Raw genomic sequence first — 23078 nt, 5'->3', positions numbered from 1 at the left:
CTAGAAACATCCTTCCTGGAGCAAAGGGGTGGGGGAATCTCTCACTTCCTAAAAAGAGGCCAAGCTATCTGCTGCTCAGGTTCTGACCTGCTCTGGGACTGTCTAGTGGCAGCTGAAGCCCAAATCTTCTTCCTTAGGAACCGGCAGATCTGAGCATCAACCACATCGGGGTCCTTCAGCTGGAATCCTAGCAAGCAGCAGCCAAAAAAAGGGCTGGGCAAAGGCAGCAATAACCCAGTTTAACTGCAAGGCTGAAGGCCAAGGAGCAGAATCCAGGTCAGGTATTGTCTCACCTGCTCAACGGGTCAACCTGAAGGCTTCTCAGTTTCTTGGACACCATCTCAGGGTAAGTTGTAGGACCATCCCTGGTTCCCTTGACTTCCCTCCCCAGAGAGAAGCATCTTATTTCCTTCCCCAACATCTGGCCTTCCAGAGGAATTAAAGTCTAGCCATCCGGAGCGGTAATCACAGCCAGCCTTAACTTCCTCCCTTACTTAGGCCAATCCCCGTTAAAGTCCTTTAAGGTTGGGTGGCCACAATCGGGATCAGCTTAGGCAAAACTGTGGCCAGGTGTCAGCTTTGGACGAAAACTAATGAATTCTTCACTCCAGCTAAAGGCAGCTGATCCCTTGGACTTCCTTAAGTACAGATTTGTCTTTCTGATTGCAAGATCCAATCTGGCTTTTCAGTCAACCGCTGGTCCCGGTGACCAACCCGGATTGGATCTTGGAACATTATTCTGGGAAACGGGTATTTGCCTTCATTCACCTTTCCGACCTTTTGGTTGGGTTCATAAAGTATAAAAAACTATTCAGAATCTATGGAAGATGCTTAGAGAGAGAGGCGGGGGGGGGGGAAGAGGGAAGCAGTGCAAAACTTCCGAGCTAGCGTTTTCCTCCTGTCTCTTTCCTCTTTAATCAGACAATTGTGCGCTCTGCAAAATCAATGGTGTGCTTAGCGAAGGCCAGACAGAGCCCAGGGCCTGGGAGAAGGAGAGAGGCATGAATTGTAGCCTTGGCCGAAGAAATCTTGTGATTAATCCCCAAAGCTCCGCAACGCTCCTTCTTTGCTCTTGGGTGTTTGGCTGGGCAGCCCTGACTGGTCAGAGGTTTCCTGGCGGGCAAGAGCCCCTCCGGTCTCCCTGCCATTCCTCCTGCCAGGGCTGGCAGATCTGGGGCCACAGAGAGGGGGCTGGCCTGGGCACACTCCAGCAGAAGGCCGAAGAGTCTTGGTGGCCCAAAGTGCCACCAGCAATCGCAGCGATACCGGCAAGGCACCACCTCCTGCTCAAAGCTCCTAATCCCTGCACGGTGACAGGAGAGCTGCAGAAGAGGGACCTTACTTGTGGGTAGCAGGGAGGGAGGATTTTGCAGGGCGCTGCGGAGGAGGAGATCCCCTGCTCTGATCCAAGGGAACACAGAAGCCTGTCGAGGTTGGGATGCCCAACATCTGCCAAGGGTGAAAGGGCCTGGTGCCTCCTTCCCCCTGGGGGCTCTCTGTCCAGACTCTGCTTGATTACTGCATGATATATGAGTGCTCGCACTGTTGGCTGAGAGAATCAATTAATTTGCTTCTGCCAGAGAAGAGAAGTGCTGTGGTTGACCTGCGGCGGTCCTGCAGTCCTTCCATGCCCTCTGGAGAGGCAGGCTGGTTTGACTCAACTGATCAATGTGGACCGTGGTGGTAATGCCTGAGGAGAGCCAATGGCTACGCCGGGGATCCGTTTAATAAGGCAATGGACCATCAGCACTCTTCTGGCCATTTCTATTTCGTGGAGAAGACCATATTTTAGAGCCAGGACATTCCTTGCAGAGCATAAAACTCTGGAACTGGGAGCACCAGTTGGATTGGTAGCAACCACTTGGAAGCTGTCCTTGGTGCTGAAGCTTCTCCCTCGGAAGGTGAGCAGGAGACACCTTTCTTAGAATGGACAGGTATATTTTCTCCTTGTTCCCTCCATCTACTAAGGCCTTCTGCAGAACTGGTCCACCAGTGCAACCAGCAAAATCAGGCCATTGAAAGCTGGCCGGGCTGGCTGCTAACTCACACTAAGGATCGTGCACATTTTTCCAGCCATCAGCAGCAGCTTCCCGGGCATCGGAGATCAATGGGAGAAGGCAAAATTCCAAGGAAAAGTCAAACTCAGGAGGAGATTTGATGTTGTAGAAACGGCCACACCATGGTGTTCACCTCTGGCCTTCTCCAACATCTGGCTTTCAGGTCTTCCATCGCCCCCTTTGCCTGGGAGATCAGCTCCAAATCTTTGTGGCTGCAGAACAGTTTTGAGGAGCACCATCAGAAGCCTTGCACGGATGTTGGCTTTGTCTCATATGTCAGAACAGAGCTGAAAGATACCTCGAAGGTCTTCTAATCCTCCTCAGGCCAGAGACCCTACGGCATTCCAGACAAGTGACTGTCCGGCCTCTTCTTAAGAACCTCCTGGTGGCAAGCAGTTCCATTGGTTCGTTGGCCTCACTGTGAGGAAGCTTCTCCTTAATTCCGGGTTGCTTCTCTCCTTGATCAGATTCCATCCGTTGTTTCTTGACTTTCCTTCTGGTGCTTTGGAAAATAAGTTGAACCCCTCCTCTTTGTGGCAGCCACTCAGATATTTGGAAAATTGCTACCATGTCCTCCTTTCCTCTGGACTAGCCTTGTGCCCAGATCCTGCCTCCCTGCCCCCAGATTCCACCGTCCACGGCTCTTCTGGCTCTGCCCACCCACCCCACGACGTTCATTCCGAGCTGTCCATCTGCTGCAGACGAAGGCTGTTTCCTTTGGACAGGGGGGAGGAAAGATCTTGGAGCAGGGGAAAGAAAAACTCCCAGCACTCAGCCTGCGATTACTGAAAGTGGCAGAGCAGGAGCTGAGCTGCGTTCCGGATAAATGCTCCAATTTTCTCCAGCCCTCGTTTGACAAGACGGCAGCATTTTCTAGCTGCGAGAAAATGAGAGTGGCAGAAACTCTAAAAAGGCGAGAAGGGGTTCTTTCTTTCTTTCTTTCTCTTTCTTTCTTTCTAGGGGCATTTCCTTTGCTGGTTGTTTTCATTGCCTTAATGAACCCCGATGACGCGCTAAGCCCCAAACGTGGTTTCTGAAATCTCAGCTGTTGCCTTTCCTGCCACTGAAGACTCAGGGAAGCACCAGGTGAGGCTCGGATGAAGCTCAGGAGGATTTCCTGGGGTTTTCAGAAAAAAGTAGATAAAGGAGAGGCATATACCGATCGGCTCCTGATTCATACAGGAATAAAGTGATGGGTGCGGATAAAGCTCTTTTCACCAGCAACACACTTTTGGGTACCAGACACCAGAAGCGAAGCTGCTTCAGCAAGAAGCCGGCTTGACAAGGAGATGGTTGACCTGGGAATTGTTGACCAGCCCTACTTTGGAAGCAGATGATGCTCTGGGATGCAGTCCTCGTGGTTCAGAAAATCCCAGGGTAAAGGAGAGGTGAGGAATCCACTCAGCCAAATTGGTTCCACCTTTTGAACCCCCTCTCAGCTCCCCCTTCCAGCATTCAACACCCCATTATCGATATTACAATTATTACCTAATGAGCTTAAAACTTGTCGTTCCTCCCAATCTGTGTGTCGCATGGCAGCTAATTGAAGTTATTTGGGGCTCTTAATGAAAATGCAAATACAGAGGCATTAATCAGACAATTACTTCTTAAGCACAAGACAGGCAATGCTCCACCTAATTAAGAGATAAACAAAGTTAATCAGGGTGCTGGCAGCATCAGTTAAGGGGACGGATGGGCCGTGAAAAGGAATATTGCGGAATGATGGATTAACGGGGAGACGCCCCCCATCTGCTTCTTCTCTGCAGCCAGATCTGCTGCCGATAAAAGGGCCCGCATTTTCTAACCCTAGGAAGATAATCTACCCAGCCCACTGGGGTCCCGGATTCGGGAGAGGGGGAAAAGTGTTTTGCAAGTTTGCTTCTCAATGATCACAGAAATACTGGAGACCGGGCAGGGTGACACCTACCTCCACATCTAGCCACGAAGGGATCTGAAATAAAACAGGGGAGATCTGGGTTCAAATCCATTGGCAGCCACGGAAACCTAGAGTGACTTTGAGGTCTTTTGTTTACCTTCAGCCCAGCCTACCTCACAAGGCTGTTGTTTGGGGATGGGAAGGAAGTGGGGCAGCTACCGGGAGCTCCTGAGGAGTATCCGTCTACCGTCTAATAAATAAGAAATAATACAGCCTGAAAACCAGTTGCTTTCTGGCAGGCGAGCTTAGCCTGGTGGGTATCATTTCAATAAAACCAGCATAAAAGATGATCCATATTCAAGGCATGGCAGCCCCAAAGCCTTCCTTCTCTTCCCCACTTTTCCAGTTATATTTGACATTCATCTTCGGCTATAACACCTCGGCTTATAAAAATGCAGATGGAGTCAATAGCAGAGCCCCAGATTTACAACGCCAGCAGAAAGCTATACTCTCTGCTGGTCATAACTTGTGTTTCCATTTATGCTGCATACATATATATATATATATATATATATATATATATATATATATATATATATATATATATATATATATATATATATATATATATTCTGTTTATGCTGCATACCAATATATATATATATAGCCTGCTATTGATTCTCCGAAGGAAGCTGAGCAATTTACAGCAACTCCTCTGTTTTGTCATTAACAAAACTAACCCTCTTTGTGGATTTTTTTAAACTCCATTAAAGAAAGATTATATTTTGGAGAAGCTTGAAGCATAATGGGTGGACTTCAACTCCTAGAATTCTTTTGCCACAATCTCTGCTAAAGGAAAAATAAAATTGCAAGGTCCTCCCCTCTCCTCCCCATCGCAGCCTCTCTTATACATGTAACCAAGTATTGGGTCCAGTCTTAACATCGCTGGGCTGCTACTGCCACCTGCTGTCCATTCTGAGGATTACAGCAAATTGCTTCCCCCCCCTTCTTCCAAAGGGTTAAAAGGGTCTTCTGACTTTTGCAGAACCCTCAGAAAACGTTCTGTTCCCCTCTCCAAAGCTGGTTGGTTTGCTGTGAGCTGTCTTGAACTCGACTCTTGGGTACCCCCAGTTTCGTGCTCTCCTTCCAATAACAGTACCCCATTTCAGAACAATTGTCCTTCTTGGAAATGGAGGGAATCTGGAGGGTCAAAAGGCTTCAATGGGTGTTTTGTTCATATGCAAATCTCAGCTGGACAACCTCTGGCTTTACCCAGTCGACAAAGGGAAGGCAACTCTCCCTTACTTGATGCAGTTAAAAAAAGGAAAGGCCAAATTGGAAGACACCCCGCCCCTCCACCAACAGCATTTAAAAGTGATCACTCTTCGTCACCCAGAATCAGAACCTCACAATCAAATCCAAGTTAAAATGAAAATAGGGACAGAGATTCCAGGAGCTGGCTGAAATTCCCCAAGGTGTCATGTTTTGGCTTTCATTTTGGGGTGGGGGGGTGGAAAGGTTGCTGACAAACAGGGAGGGAGGGATTTCAGCAGCCGACACCTTTTGAAGGCTTGAGTTTCCCTTGGGTAAAATGACCAGCTGCCTTTATTTACCCTACTACAGAGTTGCTTAAATAACCTCCAACCTCCTTTGAGCTGGCCTTGGCGAGGTCCAATCCCTTCTCCTTCAGCTCAGCCAGAGGTCCGTTGTCCAGAAAGCAGGAATGCGCAAAAAGCAGGAGACACCAGCCAGATTCTCCCTACGGTTCTCTTTATTACGTCGGAGGCGAGAAGGATGGCTTGGCAGGGGCAGGGGTCAGGTGGGGGGGTTGGGGGTGTTTACAAGAGCATGCAGTGGAAAACCGGGCAGATTCTTCTATTCTTGGTGACACTTTTTGCCCGTTAAATAAGTTGTCAACATTTGTTTTGTTTTTTTGTGAAATCACTGCATGCTTGACCGAATGCAACTGTGAAGGGAGAAAAGAAGGCCGGGGTGGGGGTGGGAGGGAGGCAGGAGGGGGCTTTCGGGGTGTCTAAGTGCATGCTTTAATTACAAAGAGAGAAGGAAGGAAGGAAGGAAGGAAGGAAGGAAGGAAGGAAGGAAGGAAGGAAGGAAGGGCATCTTCGTTGCAAATGTTCATCAGTCATTGCGTGATGGGAAGGGGACGGGGTGTGTGTGTGTGTGTGTGTGTTCAAATCAATCGGAAACGACTACAGGTGTTGCTCTAGTTCTCCAATAACTTTCATACTGTAGGTACAAAACAGTATTGAAAAAAGATTTTGAGAAAAGAGAATGGCTTGGAGGATGGGTCCGTTGTGGGGGATGGAGCCGAACAGGATAGAAGAGTAGCCATTAAGGGAAAGGGAGGGGTTTTTTCTCCATTTTGTCCACCCTGGACCAGCATCCCCCCTTCAGGAAGGCTGTGGAGCAGAATCGTCCCGTGTCTTGAGACCGAGATGGCCGTAGCCCAGCAGGGAGATGCTGGCTTCTTACGATTAGATGCTTCTTCGCCCCCTCAAATTGCTGTTGGGTTTGAGGATCAGGAAAAGAAAGTTAGAGGTGATCCCAGGTGAGCTACGTGGAACGAGCAAGGCCGGCACCGCCTGCCAACGCAAGAAGCGAAGGAGGAGCCGCCGAGGGATCCATCCTCCATCTTGAAGGAGCCACTCCAAGGCAGCGGAAGGGGCTTGCGGCCCTTTGCGCGGATCCAGAAATCAGAGGCACCAGAGACTCTCTGTGGCTCCAGCACCAGGCAAAGCTGGAAAGGCTTGGACAGACCTCTCCCTTCTCTGATCACAGGTTGGCTTCACGCGGCCTCTGCCCATGTCGCAGGCCGCCATCGGCTTCTCTTCTCTTAAGCGGCTGCCTCCTTCCGCGAAGCAGCCAGCGGCTTTGGGTCCCCCTCCCCCCGAGCAGTAGAAACAACAGTGTGGAGAAAGAGGGACTTTTTGCATGCTGAGATGGAGGGAGGGAGCGAGGGAGGGAGGAGAAGAGAGGGAGAAGAGAAGAGAAGAAAACAAGAAAGTTGGAAGGGACCTTGGAGGTCTTCTAGTCCAACCCCCTACTCAAGCAGGAAACCCTAGACCATTTCGGACAAATGGTTGTCCAATCTCTTCTTTAAAACTTCCAGTGTTGGAGCATCCACAACTTCTGGAGGGGAAGGAAGGAAGGAAGGAAGGAAGGAAGGAAGGAAGGAAGGAAGGAAGGAAGGAAGGAAGGAGAGGGAGGGAGGGAATTTCAAGAACACTTGGAGTGCAGGTCCCTTTGGCTAAAGGGGGGGAGATCAAGATGGCATCAGAAGGGGTGGGGGTGGGGAGATAATTTAGCTGCTGAGAAGCAGAGCCAAACTGAGGGTGCTCAACGCTGGGCTATTACTTGAAATATCCAGAGCCCCCATCCTGGGAGGCTGAGAGAGGCCCAGCGCAAGCAGCGAGGCAGGTGAGACGGCCTGGGCTGCGACGGGAGGGCTTGAGCCCGGCTCCTGCAGGGGAGGGGGGGAACCCCGCAGTCGGTTTCCCAAGAGTGAAAGGGACATGGGGGGAGGGGTTGGAAGACGAGATGGGCTGGAGATGGGGGGGCAGAGGGGCACAGCCCCCTTAATCGCTGGCCACGTGGTGCTCGTTCTGTAAGGCGTGCCAGCGTTCGATCTTCTTATCCTTGTTTTTGAGACACTCATACCAGTGTTTCAAGCGCTCGCCTTTTGCTGTGATGCCCAACTGGCAACCACCTGCAGGAGACAGAGAAAGTGGTGGGGGGGGGGTTAGGAAGAGAAAAGAGGGCTCACCACCCTGGGCGGGGGTCACCTTAAAGCCAGCCCCATCAGGCCCCTTCCCAGGTCTTCTGCCTCAAACGAAAGGGGCCACTGAAGAGGCAGGAATATGGACTTGAGGACACCTCCTTTAAGGCCAGCTCTCCAACCTTGCCAACTGAAGACCTGGGGACCAACTCCCAGCATGCTCCTTGCTTTAGATTAAATTACATTATATTGTTTAAATTCTAGACCAGAAGTGGCCCACCTCGCAACTTTAAGACTTATGGACTTCAATTCCCAGAATTCTAGCTGGTTGGGGAATTCTGGGAGATGAGGTCGTCCATAGGTCCTAAAATTGCCAAGGTTGGAGACCCCTGCCTTAAAGGACCAGCCCTCCTGTTTGGATTAGGGCAAGTCCTTCCTACCAGCCTCCCCACCCCCACCCCCACCCCGCAAGACCGACACACAGAATGAGCATCCATCCTAGAATCCCACCTCCACACCAGCCAGCAGACCCCTCCCCGACGTGCTCCCATCTTCCTCCCCGCAGCCGCTCACCGATATAATCGTTGGATTTCCCAATGTCGTAATCCCACACAGAGATATCCAGGGATTTCTTGGCCAGGTCGCTGTGCTTAATGTCGTAGAAAAATTCCTATCCCAAAAGACAGGAAAGGAACCGCCAGGAGCAGATCAACAACCGTAACAGCACAAAAAAGGTCTGTTCGTGTGTCTTTGTGTGTGTGTGTGTGTGTGTGTGTGTGTTCAAGCCTTTGAAGAAGGGAATTGTTTGCTACTAGCTTCCCCCTGCTTGTCTTTCTTTCCCCTTTCAGCACCCAGGTGATTTTTTTTTCTTTTTAAAGAGTGGCAGGTTATTTCTGAAAATATATTTTTCCACCATTTAGCCCACCACCTGCCCAAAGCAGCCAAGCCAGGCGGCAGAGAGAAAAAGGCAAACAGGCTGGTGGGGATGTTGAGGTCAGGGAAAACTTCAGGGGGGCGGGGGGGGCACCAGGAACTTTGGCCCGGTTCCTGCCTCACCTCGTTGAATTCGGGGTTCAGCGTCTTCTTCTTAATCTGCGTCTTTTGCTTGGCTTTCTTGCCCATGTCGGGTTTTAAGCAGCTGCGAAAGGGAAAAAGAGAAGTCAAAAGCAGAGAGGAAGAATAACAGAAAAGCAGAGTTGGGGTGCACCTTGGCGGTCTTCTAGTACACACACACACACACGCACGCACACACACACACACACACACCGCCTTAGCAGGAGAACCTCGACCATCTCAGACAAGTGACTGGACAGTCTCTTCTTGAAAACCTCCAGTGATGGAGTGCCCGCAATCTCTTAAGGGAAGCCATTCCACTGATTAATTGTTCTCACTGTCAGGAAATTTCTCCTTAGCCAGATTGCCAAAGGGATGCAAAACCCACCCACAAAATAAATTGTGGGTGAGGTGGGGTGGTGGCCTGGGGGCTACAGCCCAAGGGGAAAGAAGTGTAAGGACCCCAAGGAAGAGACCTAGGGAATAAATAGTGATTATGCCAATATTGGTGCCAACCGATGGTGCCAACCCAGTGGCATAGGACTACATATCCCATGAGCTCCAGAGAGCACAACAGTTAGCTGCCAAGGATGGGAGATGTCAGTTTCTTTCTCCTTTTGCAGATTGGCTGGGCGGCAACAGGAACGGGGTTGACCCCCACTTCTGCAACCCCTGAACCCCTCTCTACTCCCTTGGCCGAGATTACAAGCCCCCCCCCCACTCCAAAAAGGCTGTGCCTTTCTGAGTGGGTCCGAGAGGGCTTTGCCAGGCTTCCTGCAAAGAGGGCCTTTCAGAGGCAGACCTACATTTTGACAAAGGGGTCCGAGTAGCCGTTGGAGTCCATGGCAGCTAAGTGGACGCAGCGCACAACTCCCACCACCAAGCCCCCTTTCTGGGTGTTGTACATGAGGGAGACCAGGATCTTCCCGCGTTCTTCCACCTCTCCGCCTTGCTCCACCTGCGGGGAAGAGAAAAGGGGGTCGGGGGGCGCTTGTGCGTATCTCTCTGCTCCACTATCACAGCCCACCCAGGCGGGGCACAGAGCAGCTACGAGGAACGGGGCAGGATCAGATGGGGAGTCGGACCACCATCACCTGCTCCCTGCTCCCCAGCTCCAGAGGGACCCTCCCCTCCCCCACCCGCTGAGTGCTGGGCAGGGGGGACTTGGTGGAAGACCTCCAGGTGACATAGGTGCGTGTGTGATGCCTGAGATCGGCGGCAGGAGAAATGCTGGCGGGCTGCAAAGGATGCGTCCGGCCACAAGGGGGCGCGCCGCTCAAAGAAATGGAAGGCTGCGGTGGAGGATCCAGATTTCTGCTTTTCCTTCCAAGTTGCAGAAATGGAGTAACTCCCGTTTCTCCACGGAAAGCCAAACTAGCCTCACTTCGTCCAAACTACGTCTTACTTCGTCTTCGTACAAGGCCATTCCTCGCGAGGAGCCGGTGGTTCCTGCCCGCTTCATCTGGGGGGAGCAGAGGAGCAGCATCACCCGGAGGGCAACTCCAGGTTGCAGACTTGATTCAGTTTTTTATGTATTATCTAAGAGAGACCCTCCCAAGCTCCCCTAACCCACTCCCAATTTAACTGCGGTTTAAGTTCTGTCAGGGCAACAAGGTTGATTTTCTTTTAAAATGAGGTTGTGTGTGCGTGTGTGGTTTGGATTGTATTGTGTTTTCATTCCTCTTTCTTGCCCAGAGTTCCTCCCGGCTTGTGAGCAACCATCGGAGTTTGTTACCTAAATAAATAAGCCACCTTTTCTGAGCCCCCCCCCCCGCTGGCAGAGGTGGGGGTGGGGATACCCACCGGGATGACCCTCTCCAGGCAGATGTTGAAGTTCTTCTTCTGGCCGGCTTTCAGCTTCTTGAGGGCCACCCGCGTCTCCCCAATGAACTCGTTGTGGCCAAATTTGTCTTCGTCGCACACAGAGATCCTAAGCAGGAGAACGCAGAGCCCACCGGGATCAACCGAGATAGGTGGGAGCTCACCCCTGCCCCAAATCGGGGAGTCGAAGCCCCCCGTCTGAAAAGTCGGAAAAGGGGGATGCCCCGGGTCTGCTGGGGACCCCTTGGTGCCGTCTGACCGGAGCAGGGCTCCATCTACTCACCTTAAGGTCTTCCTCTGCATGTCCTCCTCCGTGATGCCGTGATACACCAGTGTTTCGTTCCATACGGGGTTCCGGGTGTTTCTCAGCGTTTTGGTCCTCAGTTTGTTGGACTGGCAGAAACAGGAGGAGGAAAGGCAACCTGGCACCTCTCTTTCTTGAGTCTGGGACGCCAGCAGGGAGAAGTGTCCAGCGGTCCCATTTCAGAGACCGAACTGGGCCAAGCTGGACACCAGACACACACACCCCAGTTACCTTGCTGGCCCCTGGCAAGAGGTGCAGTTTGACGTAAGGATCCGCCAGCCCGTTGGAGTCCATCGGCTTCAAGCCCTGGAGGAGGAGGATTCCGCAGAGGTCAGGAAGAAGAGGAAAGCGGGGGGGGGCATTTCTTTGCCTGCTCCTCTGCCACTAGTTTAACCCACACTTTAAAACCCAGGCGGCCCCACTTGTTTGGATGCCAAGACACAACTGTTCCCCTCCGTGGGGGATCCGGAGAGGCGTACCTTGGCCTTAATGATGGCGCATTGCAAGGAGCTGTTTTCCTGGTCGTAGAAGAGGCTGAAGTCCATGGCCCCCAGGGTAGCTGTGGGCAAGGAGCGGAGGGTGATGTGGGGTTCCCCGTTCAGCCCAAAAGACGCCCCCCCCCCAAGCAGCTTGAAAATAGCAGCAGCGGTGAGGAGAACCAGGCCCTCGGCGGCCATTATGAAAGGCCAGGCACACAAGGAAAGAGGGCAGAGGACAGGCGTGACTGCTCTTGAAGCAAAGGGGATTAGGAGACGTTGAAGAGGGCACCCGGCACGCCCATTTGCAAGGGGGGCACAGGGGGGCAGCCGCTCATAGGCTGAGGCCCCCCTGGGGAAGGAAGGGACCCCCTGCAATGGGGCTGAGTGAAAGGGGGTCTTCTCGGAGGGACCCTGGGAAGAATCGCATCTCTGGGCCTGAATTCTTCTCCAGGTCTCTGCTTGTCGGAAGGCCGCAAAAGGGGATCACGTGACCCCGGGGAACTGCAACCGTCACAAATACGAGTCGGTTGCCAAGCGTCTGGATTTGGATCCTGTGACCCTGGGGACGCTGCAACGGTCGTAAGTGTGAAAGACGCTCATAGGTCTCTCTTTTTCAGTGCCGTTGTAACTTTGAATGGTCACTAAATGAACCGACGTAAGTCGAGGACGGCCTGTACAGCGGCGAGAGAGGAGATGGAGAAGAAGATGCCAGGAACGTCCCCAAAACTGGGAAGGTCAGATTCTCTAGCTGTGCCACACTCTGTGTCAAAAAAGTAAGCCGCTGGCCCTCAAGGCAGCCAACAGAGAGTTGAAAACTTGAGAACGCCGGCTGGGGAATTCTGGGAGTTGAAGTCCACAGGTCTTCAAGATCACCTACTTGTCTCATCCGAGTCGTAGCTGTTGGCTTCCTCTTCGTCGACATCCTCGGGAGGAGGGGGCCGGGTGGGGGCCAGGGCAGCAGGTGGAGCCACAGCCTGGCCGTACGGAGCCCCCTGGCGTGGGGGCCTCTCTGCTCCCGCTGCGGAGTACCCGGGCCCAGCGCTCTCCTCCCTGGGTGGCAGAGCAGGGAGAGAGGTGGGGGGCTCTGCCTGCGACGGAGCCACGGAGGGGCCGCCTGTGAAAGCCGAGGGGAGAGATCAGCAGAGAACTGCCAAAGGACACCAGCGGGGGGGGGACTTTTTCTCTGGAAACAGACGTGGACATAATCTGCTCCAACTCTTTGCGATGGGCCCAGCCGGGACAGATGTTAGGGAGGTAAAACATCAGCCCAGAAGCTCCTTCCGACATTGGCTTTGGCCTGTGAGATAAGCCCGGTTGTGGGAGCCTGGCTGAGTCTCACCGCCCAACCCTCCCCCCTTTTACACGCGGGCCCCGCTGAGCGTTGGGGGACACAGCCACCATACTGGACCTGGTCCTGCCCCCTGGGCAGAGGGGCCCTGGCGGGGAGGCGCAGCGGGGTCCCTGGCGCCCGCAGCCGGGCCCGCCTTGGCTCGCTTGACCCCTGCACAGGAAGGAGAGAAGAGAGAAAAGAGGACAGATCCAGCTGCAAAGATCTGACGGGATCTGTGGATCCACCAAGATGAGGATGGAGAAGGGCGGTGGAAACATTCTCAGAGGCACTCTTTTCATGGCAGAGGTTTCCAGATTCACACACCCAGACACACACACACACACCCAGAGGAGGTTCAACACTGGGCTTTGGAGCACTGTATTCGTGGCTGGGAATTCCAGAGGTGAAGTCCACCCCTCTTAAAGTTGCCGAGATTGAAAAACACAACAGCCGGCTGCTCTCGCATTCACACATCCTCGCACAGACCCCCTTGTCTTCCTCTGCTCCCCCCTCACCTGCTGGGATCCGAGTGGTTTCATTCTCAGCTGGACAGTCCTGGCTTGGCCGGGCCTCTTTGGGGTATTCGCTGCCGCTCGGTCCCATCCTAGCCTCGGAAGGTTTTCGGTGAAGTGGGGGGTAATTTCCCCGATTGGAAGCGGAGGCTGCTGGCTCAGCTCCTGGGGGGTTTTTTTGGGGGGGAAACACAGCAAAACACAAAGAGGGAAGGGGAAATGAGGCAGCTAGAAAGCTCCAGGTACCCCAGTTGTTTTCTGCAGGTGCTTCCTTGAATAAATGGGGTTCGGGGAGAACTGAAGGGAGGCCCAGTGCATGCCAGGAAGAGCAGGGCTTGCGTTGCATGGTGTGGCCCCTATTTTGAGTTTTCTGAGCCCCCCCCAGAGGACATCCCTGCACAGCCTTGCTAAGGACACTCCCAACTTCCTTCCAACAGCAGCTGCAATGAAAGATCGCGCCATTGGAGACCCTCTTTTCCCTCTGATCCTCTCCCCCAGCAGCGATCAGCAAGGGAGGAAAGAAGCTAAAGGCTTTGCAAGGGATTCTGATTTTCATTCGTCCCAGGTAAAGCCAAGACTCTCTGCCTGTCTGGGATGGAAAAGAGGACATTGTTTTCTATTCCCCCCCCAAGAAAGCAGAAGCTTGGTGCTCTTGCTCTCCCTCTCTCTCCTGCAACCCCCCCCCCCACTTTGGCTGCCTGGATCAGCTGTTCTGGGGAGCCAGCTAATGAGTGTTCAGACAGCGTCAATCAGCCAGCCCAGCCTGGCGTTCCCAGCGGGCCTGGCAATTCCAGGCAATTGACAGAGTAATTCAGATTTTAATAATGGCCCAATCACTCAAAATGAGCTCTTCCGGATGAGCAGCTGACAACCGCAGCTTTGAGGAGGGGGCAGCCAAGGCCAGGCTGCAGCGGAGCAGATCTGCAGAAGCTGCAGAATCCTTTGGGGAAGGGGGGGAGGGGTGGTGGTGGGGTCAGCCTGGAACCCCCCAAAAAACCCAGTCCCCCAAAATTGAAACCACACAGGAAGGATCAAAAGGCCAGGGATGGAAACCAACCCAGCAGGGAAGCCTCTGTGTCTTACCGTAGAAGCCCTGCTCAGCAGAAGCAACGGCAGCTGCGGCTTGTTCTTGGGGGAAAAAAAGGAGATTTCAGGCCCAAAACGGGCGGATAATTATAGGTTTCGTTTTCCTTTATGTGTGAATTTATCAACTGCTTCCGCAAAGGGTCTCGTCAGGAAGGTCTACTCCAGCCTGGAAAAGCCATGGAGGTTTGACACAAGGCTGGCCGGCTTCGGGCTGCTGTTAGCCTTCTGCCTCTCGGTCCAAACTCTCTTCCCGGCTAAAACAAGACACACACACACACCCAAAACGGCCAGACCCACGGAAGGAAGCAGAGCGTCTCCTTCCGTGCCTTCACTGGAGAGGCAAGCTGCCCCCCCCCCGTGCCAGCCCCGCTGACCAGCACCCTCCCAACCAAAAGAGATCCTCTTTTCTACCGTTTTCCTTCTTTGGATGCTGCCCATTCCTGAAAGGCAGAGAGTGGGAACTAATCAGGATGAGAAGCAAGCTAGAACTGAGGGTAAGGATCATGTGTCGATGGAATGGGAGTTGACTCCAGGAGTCGTGGGTGCTCCAGGTTTTAAAGAAGAGAGTGGACAGTCAGTTGTCCGGAATGACATACGGTCTCCTGCTTGAGCAGGGGGTTGGACTAGAAGACCTCCAAGGTCCCTTACAACTCGGTTATTCTGAGAAAAAGGGGCTGGGCCTGCGTTCCTGCCTCCCTGCCACCCATCCAGAATCCGAAGGCCAAACCGTTAGGGCTCACCAGGGCTCTGCTGGTGAGAGTACGGTGCTGCTGGCTCCTGCGTGGGGGGAGCAGGTCTGCTGGCGCCCGGCCGGGGCTTCTTGCTAATGGGCATGGGCTGGGGAAGCGTCTGCTTGGGCAAACCCTTGAAGAACCAGGCTCCGGAGCGCTTCCATACCTGGAAAGTGAGGGGGGGGTCCACAGGGTACAGAAGAGGGATCCGATCTGATCAAGGGACCTTTAGCCCTCTGGATTCCTCTCCTACGCTGGCCTTCCAAAGGCGGAAGCCCTGGGCCCATCCCAAAGGGGCCGAGAGGGCAGAAACGCGTTTCCAGGACCCACCTCTCTCTGCTCCATGCAGATCTTGCACAGCCAGACGGAGTGGGGCCGGTTGTTGGTGGTCTGGGTGCCACATTTGGTGCAGATGTTCTGCAAGGAAGAGAGACGGGCACGGCTGGGGGCTGTCCCGGGGCGCAGTGGGGAAGTTCAAAGTCCTGAGTCCCGAGGAGCGTTTCATTAGCCCCGTCTGCAGCCAAGATGCCACCAGCCTGGCTTTGTGCAGAGGCTGCCTCCCAGTCAGTTCACTTAATTAACAGACTTAATTAAGAAGATGAATTAAAAAAATAGTTTTAACAAAGGCGGGGAAGGCATTTTGCAAATGAGAGGGGGGGGGAGGTTGCTGGGTGGAAGTGGGAGGCAGAAAAAAAAACCCTCGGCCACCTGTGCAGGGGGGCAAGAAAGTCTGCAGGAGAGAGAGAGACCCCTCCTCACCTTTTTGCAGTCTTCGCACACCACACAAGCTGAGCCCGGGTGACCGAGTTGTTCTCCACACAAAATGCAGCGGTTCACTCCGTCGCCTGCGATGTTACGGCGCATGTCGTCCAGACGGTTCATGAGGCGCCTAAACCATGGGACAGAGACCCCCCCCAAGCCAGAATGAAGGCACACACACACATACCCCATCCGTTTGCAAATGAGGAGGGGGCACAGGGGTCTCCAACCTTGGCAACTTTAAGACTTGTGGACTTCAACTTTCAGAATTCTGAGAGTTGAAGCCCACAAGCCTTAACGTTGCCAAGGTTGGGGACCCCTGTCTAAGAAGCAGGAATCCTGTGAAGGACAGCTGGGATAGACTACGCTCAAGACACAAACAAACATCCGGAACGCAGGAAGGTTTGAATGCAGCCCGGGAGACAGGCTGCCTAAAATCTGAGCAAGATAAAAATAGCAGGTGCAGTAAAAATAATAATGCATTATGTGTTCTGTGCCAAGGAGAGGAAGTGCCAGCTGCGGAGAAATATCGGAAAATCAGGCCCCTAGGAAACCTCATTCCCTACCGGTGTAGGGTGACCCAGATCGGACAGCAGCGGCATAGAGTTTCAGAGCCTTCGGGATGGAGCCAGACAAGGATGCCCTCAGGATAGTGATGGGTCTTGCCTCTTTTCCAGCTTTGTGGGTAATCTAACCAACACATCGGAGGCCTCTAAACCGGCACCTAGTTTTTCTTTCTAATGAGCTTTGCTTTTCTAGCTGGTCAGGTTCTGTATACCGTTTATTATGATTTTTTTCCAAAAAACCCAAAGCAGGAATGCGATAGAAATCTGAAACGCAAGTTGAGCCACGCCAGCAAAATGCACAGGACGAGCGAATGTATTTCGCCTGTTTGGTTCCAGTTTTTAGGTATGAGAGGGGAAAAGTCTCGGGGCGCCCCTAAGCGGAATGAGAATCTGCGTTTCTCAACGTTGACCACTTAAAGATGGGTGGACTTCAACTCCCAGGATTCCCCAGCCAGCTATGCAAAGTTGCCAGGTTGAAAAGCAAAGATCTAAACGCTCTGATCTCCAAGCCAGCAATGCTGGTCCACCTGCGCCGCTTGGTTTCTCTAGACCTCCACTTTGCAAGAGATTTCCATGTTTAAATATTTATCAAAACTGCACAAAGGAAGGGAGGGAGAAAAAAACAAAGAGGGGGGAAAAAAGAGGAGAGCTGCAAAGGCAGAATTGATTGCACAGCATGGGGTTATAAGGAAGAGAAGCCTACGGCAATATCGAAAATTAAATTGTTAAAAGCCCAATTGTCAAGAGGATTTAATTCTCTTAAATTATTTTTGTTGGGGTTTTGCTCACCTCTTGGCCCCCACTCTGATGAATTGAGGTTAAAAAAGACCTCAGATTTTACCCAAACGTATTAAAAAGACCCCCTCCGGGAACCGAGTTGCAGGGAGAAGCAAGTCTGAAAGCCACACCGAAGTCAAACCGAATCAAACCCTGACAGACGCCGGCAAAGCTTTCCGTCTTCTCTTCCTGCCATACGGACTAAGCAAGCCAGATGTCACAAACTAGCCTCTAATCCTGCAAATCTCGGTTCTGGTTTGTTGTGGTCACCTTGAGCTTTCGTTCAAACCTGGGGTTTGGGCCCAAACCCACAGCAACCCAGAAAAGCTGGGAAGGTCCAGATTTCAGGCAAGCCAAGCCAGCTCCCCTTAAAGCATCCCCCCACCCCTTTCAGATTGCCCAAAGCCAGCCCTCCCCCCCCCCGCCATCGTCTGTTGTTTGGGCTGGCAGAGAAAGTTACGCTTCGGCGTCTTTGTTGGCTGCGAGGCGGCTTTTCAGACAGGCAATCTGGTTGAGTGATGGCAGCAAGTTCTCAATATTTCTCCTGCCACCTTTGGCAAGCCACAAAACGTCTCCAGGGAGAGGGCACACGTTCTGATTTGGCACACAGCAACACGCTAAAGGGGAGGGGGGTTGCTTTGGGAGGGCTTCTCAGGGATGCTACCACGGACAAGCCATCAGGACGTGTTCACGGGCGAAAGCAAAGACGAGGCAAAACAGGCGGCGTCCGGCGGAAACGAAGCCAGGCTGAGCGACCCCCCTGCAGACGGGCGTTAGACCCCCCCCGACGCCCTCTTTTGTAATAAATATGGTGGCGCCTTAAGGAAGGCAGCGATGCTTGAGATAAATGCAGTCACTAAGCCCCACCTTCCCTGCCCAGGCAGTCCTTGACTTACGACCACAGTGGACCCCAAACTTTCTGTCATTAGGTGAGACATTTGGCCCATTTTAAGGTGTTACGTTAGTAACTCGGTTGCTAAGTGAATATGGCCGCAAAAGGGGATCACGTGATCTTGGGACGTTGCAACCGTCATTCATGTGAACCGGTTGCCAAGCGTCTGAATTTTGATCGCCTGACCGTGGGGACGCTGCAAATGTCGTAAGTGCAAAAAACTGTCACAAGTCACTTTTTCCAGTGCCGTAGTAACTTTGAAGCTCACTAAGCAAACTGTTGTAAGTCGGGGACTACAATCTCAGAGGCCAGAATGCAATAACAGCCACCACCACAACAACCCAGAGTGATCCTCATAAGCTCCCGGACTCAGCAAAGCGCTCCCGAGCCTCGGGCAGAGGAGGATCCCGCGTCTCTAAGGCGTTTTCTGCTGGGTCTCCTGGGGAAATTCAGCCTTGGCCAGAGCTCGGCCTGCAGGGAAGGGGCAAAGGACACCCCCACAGCCAAGGGGGAAACGGCCAGCAGAAAGTCTGAACTTTCCACAGTGTGAATTATTGCAACATCCTGGTTACGGGAATCCTGCCTGGGTGGCAATGGGACTCCTAACCAGGTTACAAATATCTCTCTTCCTGGCACCTGCGTCCGGTCCTCGTCCAGCCTGAGTGGCTGCCTTAAGGCAACGCCTGAGCGCCAGTTCTGAACTCGGAGTCCCCATCAAAGGCGACACGGTCTGATCCGGACGATGTTCGGAACACGGGCAATGTGGCCCCCCCTTTGGAAGGCTGGGTGCTTCCCCCACGGGCATTCTGCACAGATGTTGCAGCTGCTGTCAGCCCTTCCTGGTGCGCTGTCTTTCTTCTCCGTCTTCCCCTCGAAAGAATTGGTGCAGTGCAGCACCAGAGAGGAACTTAGTCCAGTGAACGGTTTCCTCCCGCCCAACAGGGCTGGTAAGTGAAGAGCAGCAGGGATTAAAGAAAAACAGTAATAAAGAAGCAGAAAGCTTCCCAAACCTGCAGCGCCATGTTGCTAACTTAACAACTGCAGGGATTATTGACTTAACGGTGGCAAAAAAGGCCGTCAAATGGGGCAAAATTCACTGGACTGTCTCGCTTAGCAACAGAAACGTTGAGCTCAGTTGCAGTCATAAGTCAAGGACTCCCTGTAATTAATCTTCACAACTTTGAATTAAAGCAGACTTGCTGGTCCAGCCGTCATTCCCGGAGATTTTCTTCCCCGTCTCCCGTTTTTCTCTCCCCTGCCTTACCTGATCCTCTCCTGCTCCATCTCCTCCATCTTCTCAGCTCTCGCGATGACCCTGTTGATGATCTCCTTCTCTTCGTCGGTCAGCTCTTCGGCCTTCCGTCCACGTTCCGGCTGCTTCCCGCGGGCCGGGTGGCCCTCAGGCACTCTGGGGAAAAAGCACAGAGAGGTCCCAAATCCAAGTGGGGAGAGGGGGCCCCGGATGCATCTTAACCTTTCCGAAAATGGGCTCCTTCGCGTTGGAGAAGCCCTGTGGCCTCTGAGCCCTTTGTCCAGACAAAAAGGTCCCTTCCTCAGAACCCTCCCCATTGTGATTTTTGAAGGAGAACTTTAATGAGGCCAATATGTATTTGTGGATCCTCCTGTGACGTCAAGTTGGGACTTCAAGCGCGAACGGACGAGGGTGAGTCAGAGGAACTCGTCTGGGGTCAGAAGACCTCGGTGGCCTTCAGACGTGGCCGTTTTCTCTTCCCCACCTCCAAAAAGTTCCCAAACAGCCTTTCTGTCTGTGGGTGCTCCATCCCTGGAGGCTTTTAGGAAGGGACCGGACGACCCTTTGTCCAAAATGGTACAAGGTCTCCTGCTTGAGCAGAGGGGTCAGACTAGAAGACCTCCAGGGTCCCTTCCTACCCTGTGATTCTCTTATTCTGACTCAAAGCCCCACAGATATGATCAGGATTACCCCATAAATGGTTCTTCCTCTAGGGCCAACTGTGGCTTGATGGAGAAACCCCCCGTCAAGAGGAATCCATGCCAAGTCTTCAAGGGCCAGGCCGTCGAGGGTATTCCCGGTGAGACTCACTTATTCCTTTACTCACTCAATTTCATATTTTAGGGTTCACTACCAGGCAAGTCCTTACACCATAAAGCTGTCTGAAAGACTTTCGTGGTCGGTACTAAACAACCGAGTTCATAAGGGGGGGGTTGGTGTCAATACTGATGAGCAGAACAGAGCTGCCACAGCCTGGCCAAGGCACTTCCTACTAGATGTGGCTCCCAGGAGTGGCACATGGAGTTCCTTGCAAGAGCCTGGCCTTGAGGATCCCCCCACACACACCCCTGTGGGACACGATCTTCCGGAAGGGGGCTTGTTCAAAAGACCCAACTACCGTTATCGCAGATCCACCAGGCTGAAGATGCAGCCATTGGCTGCTGAGGCTCAAGTAAGAGGAAAAGCTTGCTTGGCTCTGCCAAGGAAGAGCAAAGTGGAAAATAAGTGCTGTGTCTTGGAAGCCTCCTCCTTTAATTAACCTGTTTGTCCTCATCAAGTAATAAGCCAGCATTTTTGGCTCACGGTGTTGTATGAATCAGTCTGCTTCGTTTCCTGACAGTGGCAGGCTACGTTTTGCTAAATAAAAAAAAAATTGTGTGCAGTGGGCCAGCCTCTCCTGTGGGATTCAGAAAAGCTTGCTGAAATAAAAGTGAATCAGAACAAGACTAAGGGAGATATCTATCTATCTATCTATCTATCTATCTATCTATCTATCTATCTATCTATCTATCTATCTATCATCTATCTGAAAGACCTTATGGGCAATTGCTCCCCTTTTGAAAAAGTCAGAAATTTCATAGAGGGCAGGAACTACTAAAGCCTAATCACAAAACTATTGGGGATGCTTGGCAAAGGAACAGCAACGCTAAAAAAAACAGAACTGATGTTTCGGTATGCCAAAATGCGCCAGCAACCAAATCAAGACATCCGCAGAGCCCTGGCTTGAGCAGACCAGCCCCTCTTGGTTGTGCCCCCCCCCCCAGTGACCTGCAAGCAATTTGAAACCTAATGAATTCCCTCCTCCCCCTCCTCCGCCCTGTACATCTTCTTCCTTCTCCGCAGGCCATTAGCATCCAGGCAGTTGATAAGGAGCAAAGAGTTCTTGTGCGGAGCAAGAGACGCATATATTATTTAAATTCCTGGAATTGAATTCAGGCACTAAACCAAGGAATGAGGCGAGATAGAACAGGCGCTTCAGGGTGGAAATTAAGTGGCTGAATTCAATCATGCCGGGCAAAGCCGGTCACCGAGATGCAGAGGTCAAAACTGATTAATGCGCAGACAAGCCCTGGGCTCAGAGGCAGCCTCGGGGTGCAGACGCCCCCAGAATGGGGCTCAGAGACCCATCTCAGGATTGGAAAGGAGGAGAGGATGTGAGAGGGGAGTGGAAAGAGCATCAGGATTCCCTGGCCGACAGTTCAAATCGGTCCTTGGGATCCTTGAGGTCATCAGGTCCAGCCTTCTGTTTGGTGCAGTGCATAGCTAGAGCATCTAAAGCAGGGTGGGGAATTATGGCAACTTTAGGACCTATGGACTTCAACTCCCAGAATTCCTGAGCCAGAATTCTGGGAGCTGAAGTCCACAAATGGTTAAGTTGCTGTAGTTGCCCACCCCTGAAAGAGAGGCCTCTCCACTCCTTCCTTGGTTGAAACATCCAGTGCAGGAGGCCCCACCAGCGCTCTAGCGCCAGGACCTCCAGCTCCTTCTAGGCACCAGAAGCTGCTATGTGCCTGGGAAGGGCCACATGAAATCCCCCATGAAATCGCCCTTAGCATCACAACCCCTGTACTTTGGTCTTTGCGTGCTGTGCAGAACCGTCATGCGAAGTCATCTGTGAAGGCGAACTCAGGAAACCAGGGTTACTCAAAGCAAGGCTTAGCGTGGCATGGACACCCAGCTGCCAAGGAAACTCTACGGATGGAGCCTGGAGCTTCCTCACCTGCTCTGAAGAGCCATCTGCCGATCACTCTGATACCCCCACTGGCCGGGACTGCTGCTGACTGCTGTGTCCGTCATGGCCTAAGTCGGGAGTGTCTGAAAAATAAAAGATTTGTAAGTTTGAAGTGGGAGGAGGAGGAGGAAGAGGAGGAGTTGGCAATTCCAGGAAAGGCCTGTCTGGATCTCTCCACTTTTCAGGCCATCTTCAGCTGCGATCTCCTTCCCGTGCACCCAAACATCACAGGTGTAGTGGAAGGGGGCCTGGATTCCCAGGAGGGAGGGGCAAAGAGGGCAAAGAGATGGCAAAGCACAGAAAATTTGGTCGGCAGAAAAGATGGCTCCTCCCTAGCCATTCCCAGGGTATCAATAGTTGCTCGAGTCCAGCAAGGTTCTGTCTAAAGGCGAAGAACAATAAAGAAGCTACTCAGAAGTCACTCTTGTGTCTCCTTCTTGGGGCCTGATGCCCTGTGCCATCTGAAAACATGCCTACTGGGACACAGGGAGCAGCTCTATGGGCCAACCGAGGCGCTTCTGCCTGCAGGTGCTCGGGGTACGTCAAGCCATTGCAAGGAGAAAAAATTTCCCAGTAGAGTACTCTTGTAAATGGATTCTTGCTGCATGCCAGCTCGCTTGCAACTGGAAACCGGCCAGCAGCAGGGCACTTGAGCAATCAAACTGGAAGAGCTGGAACAGGCACCCATGTGGATGACCAGAAGAGCTGGCTTCTTTCTGCTTCCTTCCCCCATTCGTCATTCCCCAGTTCTGGTGCTCAGCAGAACTCTGACAATCTTTATGCAGACTCCCAACTGTTAATTTTCTAAGTGGCTTGGAACACCTCTCTCGTCAATGTCATTTTGTCTTTGGCCCAGATTTCACTGAAAGTGCCAGCCTTAATGCCCTCGTCGCCCCTGGCCGGAATCACAAGATGGTAGCCCTTGGATTTCAGCCTTTGCGGGACTTTTGCACCCACCACCCCTCCGAAGTCCATGTTTAAGAGGAAGGAAGAACCACCGACATGACTTGGATCAGAGGGAGACTCTTAGCCACTTTCCAAAGAGAATTTGCTTTCACCGTCTTTCCAAATGGCTGGCTGACATCCGCGTGAAGAACTGACCAGGCAAGCAGCAGA

The 23078-nt window shown here is 52.6% G+C and overlaps 1 protein-coding gene across 1 annotated transcript; it reads right to left on the bottom strand.

The window, feature by feature from the left end:
• Window positions 1–7529: 7529 nt before the first annotated feature.
• Window positions 7530–22027, bottom strand: RPH3A (rabphilin 3A; the record flags this gene model as incomplete). The annotated part of the gene is made up of 18 exons (XM_081338834.1): window positions 7530–7660; window positions 8243–8339; window positions 8726–8807; window positions 9529–9680; window positions 10128–10184; window positions 10526–10652; window positions 10827–10936; window positions 11079–11153; window positions 11327–11406; window positions 12204–12440; window positions 12735–12827; window positions 13172–13333; window positions 14252–14296; window positions 14995–15151; window positions 15316–15402; window positions 15745–15874; window positions 19244–19387; window positions 21951–22027. The coding sequence occupies 18 exons, from the start codon at window positions 22025–22027 to the stop codon at window positions 7530–7532; spliced, it is 2043 nt and encodes a 680-aa protein (XP_081194960.1).
• Between the last annotated feature and the right edge of the window lie 1051 nt (window positions 22028–23078).

Source organism: Vipera berus (genome assembly GCF_964194415.1).
Source record: "Vipera berus genome assembly, chromosome: 14".
Lineage (NCBI taxonomy): Eukaryota > Metazoa > Chordata > Lepidosauria > Squamata > Viperidae > Vipera > Vipera berus.
Note: the sequence above shows the minus strand (reverse complement) of the source record. Positions and strands in the feature narration are given on the sequence as shown.